We start from the raw sequence: 13,151 nt of genomic DNA on the forward strand, positions 1-13,151 counted from the left end.
TGGGCAATCTATTTCTGAAAATCAGACAGTGAAAACCCTATGGATCACAACGGTCTGATCCATAACTGATCGTGGGGATGGCACAGGACTGGACAGCATTTCCTTTCGTTGTGCATGGGGTTGCCATGAGTCAGAGGTCACCATGAGTGGGGGGCCAATTCCATGGCAGCTAACAACAACGACATTAGGGAGAAACCACCTGGTGTCATTGACAGAGCAGGGAAATTCAAACAGACCTGGGAACCTACCTCTAACCCTTCCTAGCCATGTGGCCTTGAGCAAGTTGCATAATCTCTGAGTTTCGTTCTCTCACCTCTCAGATGAGAACGGCACCACCACACAATGTATGAAAAGCTACTGGCACTTAGTTGTTGTTGTTAGCGGCTGCCGAGTAGGCTCTGTCACATGACTGCCTAGTACATGCTCAAGAGTGATCGCCATTGTTAATCTTGTCTTGACTTTCTTTCCACTGAAAATTTATAGAGCACTTTCTGTTTTTCTAATACCATTTTCAGTCATCCACTATTATTTAACTCACCATAGCTTCAGGTGGATGGTCACTATCATTCTTCCTTTTTAAAGCGTGTCTACATTGGAAAGAACAAAGTGACTCAAAAACCCAGTGGACTCCTGTCTGGAGGTGAGATGAGAAGGCAAGAGAGGGTCAGGAGCTGGTTGAATGGACACAGGAAATCAGGGGTGGAAAGGAGGAGTGTGCTGTCACAGTATAGGGAGAGTAATTAGGGTCACATAACAATGTATGTATAAATTTTTGTATGAGAGACTAACTTGAATTGTAAACTTTCACTTACAGCACAATAAAATAAAAGTTAAAAAAAAAACAAAAAAAAAACAGTGGATTATCCCAGGTCAAAGACTCCAGCACTGACTGGGTTGGCTTACACCTGAGCTCTGCTGGTCTGGCTGTTATGGAAAGAGTATAGATAGTCTTTGAAATATTTAATGATGCAAAAAAATCAAAGCTACACTATTTAGAAAAAAAACTATGTTTACAAACCTTAGTTCTGCACGATCTTCTTCCAGTTATCTACCAGAACTTGACTAGTGGCAGAATTATGGGTAAATTATTTGTTTGTATTTTCTAAATTGCCTGATGAATATGTGTTACTTTTGTAAAGAAAAACAGCTTGGAAAATTAAAAGATTTCTTTACCATCTTTTTTTCTATTCTGTTTTGTCTGTGAATAGGCAGTAACGGAACTTACCAAAAAAAAAAAAGTCAAACCCATTGCTGTTGAGTTAATTCCAATTCATAGCAACCCCATAGGACAGAGCAGCTGATGGGTTCAAACCGCTGACTTTCGGTTAGCAGCTGAGCGCTTAACCACTGCACCACCAGGGCTACATATCAGACCTTAGAGACTATGTATTTTTCTAAAAGCTTGGTAGGTAGCAAAATTTTAGGCTTTGGAGTTTACCATTTAACGAATAAAACAACAGCATTATGAAGCAATCGAATTAATTTAGACTATCTTGCTATCAATGAACAATCCTTGTGGACAGTTGAAAGTATTAGAAATATTAAACTGCATTGAAGATATTGTCAATCAAAAACTACAACATTTACAAGTATAAGATATAGTCTTTTTCCCTAGATGGCATGAGAAGTTTCACTGATTGTGCTTATAATCAGTGGGGCCAATTTTATGTAGTCAGTACAACTCTTCTTCTATCTTCCCTTTTATGAGTAAAAGGAGCCTTGGTGGCACAGTGGTTAAAGTGCTTGGCTGCTAACTGAAAGGTTGGTAGTTCAAACCCACCAGCTGCTCCTCAGGAGAAAGATGTGGCAGTCTGCTTCCATAAAGATTACAGCCTTGGAAACCCTATGGGGCAGTTTGACTTTGTCCTATAGGGTCGCTATGAGGTGGAATTGACTCAACGGCCACGGGTTTACGAGTAAACTTCTCTAATTTTACTACTAATGAATTAAGAGATGCAAGCATTTCTTGGAATCCAAATTAGCCAGTTCTTAAACTCTTCTTTCTGACCCTTTATTTTTATCACTCTGTCATAAACTGAATTTTTCTTTTTATTTTAGGGTATTTTTCTAGATCCCAAAACAGACAACCTGAAACAAATAATACAAAATCTAAATCCAGGGTCCTAGCCCAGTGTTACTCTAGTCCCTTTGATTGTCCTTAAACAGGAAGCTGAGTATTCCCATCAAACCAGCGGAAGGCTTTCTGACAATAACTGGGCTTCTTCTAGGCAGAAATAAAACTAATGCTGTCAAAAATAAGCAAGAAATATCTTTCTCAAATACTTACCAAGAGAAGAAGTCGAGGGCATTTAAACTTCAATAGCAAGATGGAATCTTCTAGATAGACAGAAACATACCGATATACTGACTCAGCTCTCATTTTCTACCTCTACTGAACTTTTTAACAGACCTATCCTTCAACTGTATTGACTCCCTGGGATTTTACTTATAACTGATAAACAATCAAGAGTATTACATTTGACCTGTGCATGGTGATTCACCAAATTTTCTGTAACCCTAGCACCTAATACTGGAAACAGTACATAGTAAGTATAGTTTTTGTTTGTTGTTTGCTTTATCAAACTAAATTTAATGAGTGCTTTCTACATTCCAAGGATTTTCCAATCCATGCCCTCCTTTGAGGTGGGGGCAGGTATGATTGCCCCCACGCAGATTGGTATGCCTATCACCCAACTCTTACAAGTGATCCTTTCCTGCATGACCAACTTCTCCATAGAGAACTGTCAAAAGCACAAAACTTGCTCTCATGTTCCCAGCTCTTAACAATGCTTTCTCTTGATGTCACAGTCTCTTCTACCCAGATCCATACCTCTCTGCTCTTCTTCAAAGACAACCTTCTTTTCAGGGATAGATGACCCAATAAGCAAGGTACACACAGGCTTATCTGTGCATAATTATTAATCTGTAGTGCACAGTTTCATCTGTTTCTCACCATGTCAAAGATGTGCACACCTTGCTTACTGGTTAATTTGCCCCCTCTTCTTTTAGAAGTTGTTCAACAAGCTATCTCCACTTCCTCACCTCTCATTAACCCCACAGACAAATCAAGTCTGGCCTCTGTTATCACCACACCACCAAAACTCTGTTGTCATTGTCACCAACAACCTCCACGTTTCTACATCCAAAGGTTACTTTTCTGTCCCTGCTTCCCCATCCTGTCAGCAATGTTGATAGAAATAAAATCTCAGTCCCTTCTCAAAACATTCTCTCCTCTGGGCTTCCTTGATACCACCAAAAACAAACAAATAAACAAACCTATTGCCATCGTGTTGATTCCGACACATAGCAACCCTGTAGGACAGAGCAGAACTGCCCCATAGGGTTTCCAAGGAGCAGCTGGTGGATTCGAACTGCCGACCTTTTGGTTAGCACCCGAGCTCTTAACCACCAAGCCACTAGGGGTCCCATTAATCCTTCTATGTGTCTCTACCTCTGGCCTCTCCGCAGACTGAGAGCTCTACTCATCCTCAAAATGTTGGCTTCCCCAGTGTGGGAGAATTACTCTCTCTAGTCATTCTCCCTAGTGGTATCTTTCCAGTAGCTTTAAATATCATCTACATTGGTTCATGACTCACAAATGAGTGTCTCCATCCCAGACCACACCTCTGCTATATACAACTGCCTACCAGTGTTTCAAAGTGGACATTTCACATCTCATACATTGCACCATTATCATGGAACCATGGATTCGTCTCTCTCCCAAAACCTGCTCCCCTCTTGGTTTTCGCTATTCCAGCCTTCTCTGTCTACCCATTTACTTAAGCTAGAAGTCTGAGAATTCTTGATTCTTCCCTCTCATCACCCATCTGCAGTTCACCAGAAAGTCCATTCAATTTTTCTCCTCAAAGGGCCTTTCCTACTTCTCCAACTTCAACACAAGCCTTTCGCCATCAATGCCCAGCCACACAAGCCAACTTTCAGTTCCTAGAACGGTCAAGCTCTTTTCCACTCTCAGGTTGTTTCTTTTACTAATCCTCCTTCTTTCCTTTATGTATCAGAATAAATGTCACCTCCTTAGAAAAAGTTTTCCTGACTATCCAATAATCATGATTTTATCTGTCATTATATCTTGTGTATTTTTCTTTAGAGGGTTTATCACAATTTATAAATGCATAGTTATTTTTTGTTCCCTTGTCTGTTGTCTGTAACCCTTGACTGAATCAGTTTGAGGTGTGAAGGACCATGTCTGTTTTGTTTAGTACTGTATAAGTTTCGTTCTGTTATACATAAGGCCGCCATGATGAGCTGGAGCTGACTGGACAGCAACTAACAACACCAACGATATCTAACATCACTTGGGACACATAGTATGCACACAATTACTACTTGTTGAATAAATTAATGATTATTACAGATGAAGAAACTGAGCCAAACTGAGGTGGAACAACTTATCAACCTATAAGTTTAAAATCCACGATTGGAATGCAGATCCTCAGACACAGGCTTATCATTTCCCCACCCCTACATAATAGGATTCTCCATACAGGTGATCCAAATAAGAAGTTCACGGGGAAGTCAAATGGCTTAATCTGCTACAAGGGAATTGAATCAGTCGAGGCATGATGTTTTAGAAGGGAATTATTTTGTCCAACAAAGTTTATAACTACTGAATAAATATTCATCAACAGTTACCAATTGTTACGTGGTACCAGAAGACATTCAAAGTTACAGTCATTGCCATTGGCATTTACACGGTTAGACATTGTGATAAATGCATTCTACATTCATCGCCACATATTCTCTGGCACCAAGGAAGGGAAGTCCATGACAGCACTCACTCAATCTCTGCTTTCTCTCACTCAACACTGGGACCAGGCACACAATAGCACAAAGATGAAACGTGTCCTCCAATTGAACATGTGAAAAATGTTGAAGTGGTAAATGTTTTATGATACATATATATATATGTATATATATATATATATATAACATGATTTAAAAAAAAGGAATGCCCTTATTTTTGGCAAACCTTAAGAGCTCAGAAATGTCTGAAGTAGGTATTTGCATATGAGTATATACGCGTATAAAATAAATAAAGGCATTTCTTATATATATATATGTATGTGTGTGTGTGTGTGTGTGTGTGTGTATAAACATTATTTGTTCTTATTTTTCGTTGCCATTGAGTTAATTCTAACTCATGGCTACCCCATGTGTGCACAATAGAACTGCTCCATAGGGTTTTCAAGGTGGTGATCTATCAGAAACAGATCACCAGGACTGTCTTCCAAGATGCCTGCGGGTGGGTTTGTTGAGCATTTAACCCTTTGCACTACCCAAACCAAACCTACTGCCATCGAGTCAATTCCAACTCATAGCAACCCTACAGGACAGAGTAGAAGAGTCCCATAGGGCTTCCAAGGCTGTAAATCTTTACAGAAGCAGACTGCCACATCTTTCTCCCGAGGAGCAGCGAGAACTGCCAATGTTTTGGTTAGCAGCCAAGTGCTTAACCACTGGGCCACCAGGGTTCCTGTTGCACCACCTAGCATTCTAGATATACAAAAACATATATTCTGTCCTATAGGGTCACTATGAGTTGGAATTGACTCGACAGCAACAGGTTATATATTTATGTGTGTGTATATATATACTTGTGTGTATATATAAATATGGAGGCCTGGTAGCACTGTGGTTAAGAGCTCAGCCGCTAATCGAAAGGTTGGCAGTTTGAATCTACCAGCCACTCCTTGGAAACCCTATGGGGCAGTTCTACTCTGTCCTATAGGGTCGCTATGTGTCAAAATTGACTTGATGGCATAAATATGTGTATTCAAACATATATATTGACAAATGTATATACAGATTTATTCAAATCCATACACTCACACACAAACACAGAGGTAAATCCAATTTTCTACTTGAAATCTCTCCAGATATCTACACACACCAATAAAATTCTTGAGAAAAAGCTTCCTTTGTGTTTTTTTGGGGGGAAAAGAATATATCAATATTTCTTTTATTGTCTCTGTATATATAAAAAAAAAACAAGCCTATTGCTGTCAAGTCTATTCTGACTTACAGCAACCCTATAGGACAGAGTAGAACTGCCTCCATAGGGTTTCCAAGGAGCAGCTGGTGGATTTGAACTGCCAGCCTTTTGGTTGGCAGCCTGAGCTCTTACCCACTGCGCCACCAGGACTCCCTCTCTGTATATACTATACTAAAATACATATGGGGCAATAAAAATTATTTTTCACGTATCACTCTTTTTAGGCTATGTTGATTAAATACCGGTTTGTTTAAATAGCTTTCAATGTCAATACTATCTGCAAGCATTTGTGCTTTTTTTTTATTTTTTATTTTTAACAGTGGAATTCTCTTTTTAGAATTAATGGGAAGAGAAATGCTGAGAGAAAAGGAATGGTCACATAAAGGGAGACGTGTCCTACATTTTTAGTGAATTATGTCACAGTAACTCCCGGACTCCCAGTAGAATGAGAATAGGAAAATTTTGCTGCATATGCACTTATTTTATCCCAGTCCCTTCACTCCAAATTATCTACGTAATACTCAGTATCAGCGCAGGATGCCAATTACTCCCACCGCACTTATTTAATAAAAACAAATTAGACTATTCTTATCATTTGTGTGAACCAGAAAAATTGTCATTACTGGAAGAATTCAAAATCATTCTAATGTAGTTATTTACATAGGTACCTTATAAACTGTATGCAGTTTAGAAATATAAGCAGAAGAGAATTACTGGGTATCATATGGCTCTTTATATCCAGAGGTGTATCACTCTACAAAGCTCAATCCAATAACTGCCCCTTTGATTTTCCACAGTGATAGCTACACACTTGTTGTTGTTGTTAGGTGCCATCAAGTCGGTTCCGACTCACAGAGACCCTATGTACAACAGAATGAAACACTGCCCAGTCCTGCACCATCCTCACACTAAGGGACTCATCTACCCGTACTGCATCAGACAATGCTCCACTGCTATTTATAAGGTTTTCACTGGCCAATTTTTCAGTAGTAAACCGCTGGGTCCTTCTTCCTACTCTTAGTCTGGAAGCTCTGCTAAAACCTGTCCACCATGGGTGCCTCCGCTGGTATCTGAAATACCAGTGGCATAACTTCCAGCATCACAGCAACACGCAAGCCACCACAGTACGACAAACTGACAGACAAGTGCTGGAGCTACATACTCGTCTGGAGAAATGGCCCATCAAAAGCCAAAGTGGGCCTCTTAGTCCATCCCCACTGTTGTTTCAGATTTGTCTTCTCTAATAATTCCCACCTTCACAGCATGGGTCCAGACTGGACTTAGTTATTCCTGATGACGGCATTCCTAGCACTTGCCTTGGTTAGCTAGTTCAGAAACTTTAAGCTCTAACTAGATATTTTACTTTCTTTCCTCCTTCCCAGCTAACCAGATTAAATGTTTCTTTGTTACTCTTATGATAGCATATACGATGTTAAATAATTTCCCATCATCCTTAGTTTTTAACATACTTACGTTACTATCATCCTAAGCTTTTGTTGGGATTTTTCCACGTATTCTTGATCGTCACTGAGGAAATGTCTCCCTATATTTAACTCCTTCAGATAATCAACAAAAATTTAGTTTTCCATTTCATCTCTTTCTCTCTCTCTCTTTTTTTTAATGCACTCCCTATTTCCAGTGAAGTCTCACTAAAATCGAATCAAAACAAAACACATTCTTTTCCTTATGAGTGTATTTCTTTCCACAGCACTATTAATCTTTCCCCACAACTCTACCCACCTGCAGGCTTATGTCTAACTTATTTTAACTGGTATCCCCTAATTGTCTCATCACCCTAAATTTAAATTGTCTGTCTGTGAGGACAATTTGGTCACTTTCATGAAAATATAAATCAAATTATGTGTTGGACTGAATGGGCTTTAATAGAGTTAAACAGTTAAAATGGCGCCCAGGGAAACATAGCTATATTACTATCCCCCAAGAGAAAAATAACTTTTTAAACTTGTTTAGCACAAATATATTGATTTCTACCATTCACCACTTTACCTCCTTCTACCCAAACTTATAATTGTAACACACACACACACACGTATATTTTGATTCATACATATATAGACAGATAGAGCCAAATATCAATACTGTTATAAGTGGATTTGACCTTCAAATTCATACACATATTTCATAGATTAATGATTAAAAAAATGACCAGTAAAAGCACATATAATACTGTTTTATTCTTTTAGAAAGTCCTACCTCAACCCCCAAATTGAACACTGTCATTAAGCTTCTCTGTTACATTTTTTCCAGTCAATTTTTAACAGATGTAATATTTGCTGCCCCGACTGAACTAAACCAGTAAGACAAATACTATCTGGAGAGATCAAAGTTCAAGGCCATAACTCACTGTCCTTTTTACTCATTCTTTTAAAAGTGTCATTGAGAAGAGATCCTATTTATTAAACTGAACCTTTATAACTCAAAATCAACACTCAAAAAAGATTTTAACACTTTACTTGGAGGCTGCTGAAAATTAATCAATTCAGTAAATAGAGAAATAAAAGGAAACATACTACCCCAAATCACATATAAGGCTGTTACAACAATATACAGTATATCTCTGCTATTTTTAAGCATATTTTACTCATTGACATAGCAAGCACAACTCACCTTCACTCCTTCTGAGGACTGCTGGTAAGTAGATCAGAAAATGTGTTTGAAATTAATGTGATTGATGTATTACAAGTATAAAATACTTCCAAAGTGCAGATCTGTGTAAAAGCACCATACACATCAGATATTCAGCCAATTGCCCTATGGTGGATGTATGGTAGCCGCGTAAGTATTCTAGAAAGTGAGGATGACCATCTGAAATTTATAAATATTCAAACCTTTACTAAAAGCAGCTTGTATGTGAAATTTAAATGACATACAGTACGCCAGAAAAAGGCTCCATTCCAAAGTTCTACAAAAAAGAATTGTATTTACAGATGACATGAGCTAATCAAAGACATCTAGCATCGTCTGGAAAACTTAATGGCATGCCATAACTTAATATCACAGTCAATACACATAACAGAACCCATAATTATTTTTCTAATAATCAAGCCAAAAGCAAAGAAGTAAATGAAGCAATACAAAAATGAAACAGAAAAGACAAAAGGAAAATCCCACAAAAACGTTTATAATATAATCAAAATGGCTTGAGAAACCAGTTAAACCTCTGAAGCTTTTTTTGATTACAGGCAAGTCCTGACCATCACTAAAATATCCTCATGATTCTGTGGATACCTGAGACCTTTGCTATTCCTCCCAAATCCCCTCCCACTGAAAGAAGGCTTGATTGAAAAGTACGAGAGTTGCAGCAAAGACTCAGGCAATCTCTCCATCATGGAGGCAGCTGGACTGGAAGCTACAGTCAATGTATCCCACAGCATATTCTAGGTGGTCACTTTGCCTCTAAGTCATGCTTTTCATATTCACAACAGCTGTGGAATGAAACGCTGTACACCGAACAAAGCTCGCATGCCGTTTCTCTTTTCCTTGTAACACCAAACTCCTGATGGAGGCTTCCAAAAGGCAAATCCTACCTAGCCTTCTCAGATGGATTTGATTTCAATCAAAATTAGTGCCAAACGTGTATCTTTGATATGCAAAGTGTCCACACTAGTCAATAACAAAGTATTGTTTTTCCTCCACAAAAACTCCCCCCCACCAGGAAGTTAAAGGATACAGCAGATCTGTAAATGTTAATATGCCTATTGCAAAGATGAAGAATTGAGGAATCATAATTAAGAGGATCAAATGATCAGAAAAACTGGAATCCATAAAATCTTGGGAAAGGTTAATATTTCATAGTCTTTAATAAAGGAAGGCTATTATAATCCTCATATGGAAGTATTTCAAAAGTTTATAGCTAATGGATATTAAAAGCACATTTCATCAATAAATTTTCACATGCTGAACATCTTAGCAACATAACTTTTAAATGAGAATTTTAAAATATCAAATAGAATTATGTACTAAGCTATGGTACTTGGTTTTTACATATTTTAAACCATATTACATACACAATTAACCCCTTGTAAGTTCATAAAAATCCAATCTACATTATACACAATTCCATTGTATAGATTTGCTACTTTTAAATATAGTTTAAGGTTTATGTAAGCATGCACAATTAAGTGAATAAAATTCGGTAACCAAAACACTGCTGGTAAGAAGATGGTAAAAGTGCACATTCTCTGTATCGTTCGTTGTGGCCCATTTTAACTGGTGAGTTTGCATGGATCCCACTACAAAAACAACTGCTATCTATTTTTAAAGAAAGAATAATTTGCTCACAAAAGTCAGTGAATGTGGACGTGGATACGAACGGTGTGGAGACGAAACGAAATTAAATTACACCGGCAACATTTGTTTTTCATTCTTAATTATTCTCCAAAGATTTTTTATACATATGCAGAGTAGCGGAAGTGAAAGCCAAGAAAGTGACTATAAACCAAAGCATGATCTGCCCCATGCGATGGTGTCATACTATCTATCTGGCCTGGGCAGCCTGCAATTAAAGGGAGGTGGATGTTACTTGATTCCTAAAGAACTAGATTCTTGATAGCACTTAGGTAAGATGGAAACATGTTGGGGTCTGGAGAGAGTCTAGGACCTTCCTATCAGAGGAAATCACAGGTAAAATCCTTAATTCAAATAGCAAGCAAAAAATTTACATCAATTAACTCTACCCTGGGATCAATGAAACAAAATGAAAAAAAAAAAAAAAGTATGTTCTGTTTTAAATTCTCTCAAGAAAATGCTGGTGGCAACAGATCAATTAGTGGTGTATCTGAATATGCCGACCGACAACTAGAAATAGTAATCCAGCTAGCAAAGAAAAAAATATCCCAGCTGGGGCCAAAAAAAACGACCAGCCATACAGGACGGAAGGGGTGAAATCCAAGCAGGCTTTCAGCTTCGTGTTTTTGTAGCTTTCCATGTCTGCCACCGCCTGGACCCAGATGACATAGAGCATCACCACCAGGGAGAACAGGATGCCTGAGAAGGACGAAACAAAGGACCTTTAGCCTTTTTGAAGATAGGTATCCCCAAGAATTCTCTAAAAGACCAATCATATTCCTGATAACATGCCTCTAAAATATAAGTCTTGTTGCCACAACTTATGTTGTGGCAAACCCTTTTTTATATGCTTTATATGCCTATCCTAATTTATCTCTAATTTTCACAATGTCAAGGTGACATGTTATTTATTGAGCCCTTACAGTGCACTGGTGGCATAGTGGTGAAGAGCTCGGTTGCTAACCAAAAGGATGGCAGTTCAAATCCACCACTGCTCCTTGAAAACCCTATGGGGCAGTTCTACTCTGTCCTATAAGGTCACTATGAGTCAGAATCGACTTGACTGCAACGAGTTTGGTTTTTGGTTATCATGTACTGAGTCCTAGGTGGCACAAACAGTTTGCACTCCACCACTAACGTAAACATTGGCAGTTCAAACCTGCTCAGTAGTACCTGAGAAGAAAGTCCTGGGGATCATTTTCATTAAGATTACAGCCAATAAAACCCTGTGGAGCATTTCTACTCTGTAATACATGAGGTTGTCATGAGCTGGAATCGACTAGACGAATCAAAGAGTCAATGATCCCTGTCATTGTGGAGTTTATGTTCTAACATTTGTCCATATTTTACTGTATGTCTGGTTTATGATTAGCTCTCTAAACATTATTTCTCTTAATAGGTTCGATAATCTGGTGAGATAGGTACTATTATTCTCTGGTATTAAATGTGCGTAGACACAGCCAGTGGTTTTGAGAGCTGACTGCATCCCAGCTCTTTCTGACTATTGTTCTATTACAACACAGCTAACTAGTGCTGCGATCAAATGTGGTCATGAAGAGAGAACCAAGGTATGCACCAAACAAGAACAGCAATGAAAGCACCAAATAACATAGTAGCATATACATGATTCTTTAAAATTAGAATATATCTGCTGAAGATTGATTACAGCACAAAGGAAATACTGTCTTGAAAGAATGAGGGAGGGGGATTGACGATAAAAGATTCTGAGGACTATAAATCCAGATTTGAGATCGAGAGACTAATTAAAAAAACAAACAAAAAGCTAGGACACAGTAAGCAAACATAAAATAAATAAATATAATAACTTATTGATGCTCAGAGACAACAGTCAATATTAAATCACATAAAGAGGCAGAACTTGATGGCTTCAGCAAGCTCCCAAAACAAAGAATCAAGAAATTTTCCAGAGGAAGAGAATTTCTTGGAATTACAGGAGGCAGAACACAAAATATTAATATACAGAACTCTTTAAGAAGTCAGGAAGGAGATCATGTAAAATGCAGAACAAGCTAAGGAACATACAGACAAAGCAATAGAGGATCTTAAGAAGGTTATTCAAGAGCATAATGACAAATTTAATAGGCTGCAGGAATCCACAGAGAGAAAGCAATCAGAAATCTAGAAGATTAACAATAAAATGTCAGAATTAGACAACTCAATAGAAAGTCACAGGAGCAGAACTGAGGCAATAGAAGTCATAATTAGTGAGAATGAAGATAAAGCAACTGACACCAACTTATTTGAGGAAAACTCAGGCAAAATAATTTTTAAAAAAATGAAGAAACTCTAAGAATTATGTGGGACTCTACCAAGAGGAATAACCTACAAGTGATTGGAGTACCAGAAGAGGGGGAGGATAATAGAAAATACAGAGAGAATTGTTGAAGATTTGTTGGCAGAAAACGTCCTTAATATCATGAAAGATGATAAGATATCTATCCAAGATGCTCATCGAACCCGACATATGGTAGATCCCAAAAAAAAGTCACCAAGACATATTATAATCAAACTTGCCAAAACTAAAGATAAAGAGAGAATTTTGAGAGCAGCTAGGGATGAATGAAAAGTCATCTACAAAGGAGAGTCAATAAGAATAAGCTCGGACTACTCAGCAGAAACCATGCAGGCAAGAAGGCAATGGGATGACACATATAAAGCCTTGAGGGGAAAAATAACTGCCAGCCAAGAATTATGTATCAGCAAAACTGTCTCTCAAATAGGATGGTGAAATTAGGGCATTTCCAGATAAACAGAAGTTTAGGGAATTTGCAAAAACCAAACCAAAATTACAAGAAATACTAAAGGGTGT

The 13,151-nt window shown here is 38.0% G+C and overlaps 1 protein-coding gene across 1 annotated transcript in view; it reads right to left on the reverse strand.

The window, feature by feature from the left end:
* Positions 1 to 9,719: 9,719 nt before the first annotated feature.
* The window catches only part of TMEM182 (transmembrane protein 182), a 28,985-nt gene continuing 25,553 nt past the window's right edge, over positions 9,720 to 13,151 (reverse strand). Inside the window, exon 2 of the mRNA XM_004369304.2 lies at positions 9,720 to 11,020. Coding sequence (XP_004369361.1) covers positions 10,800 to 11,020 — 221 coding nt within the window. The 3' untranslated portion in view covers positions 9,720 to 10,799. The remainder of the gene's footprint in view (positions 11,021 to 13,151) is intronic.

Source organism: Trichechus manatus, unplaced genomic scaffold (assembly GCF_000243295.1).
Source record: "Trichechus manatus latirostris isolate Lorelei unplaced genomic scaffold, TriManLat1.0 scaffold00004, whole genome shotgun sequence".
NCBI classification, from domain to species: domain Eukaryota; kingdom Metazoa; phylum Chordata; class Mammalia; order Sirenia; family Trichechidae; genus Trichechus; species Trichechus manatus.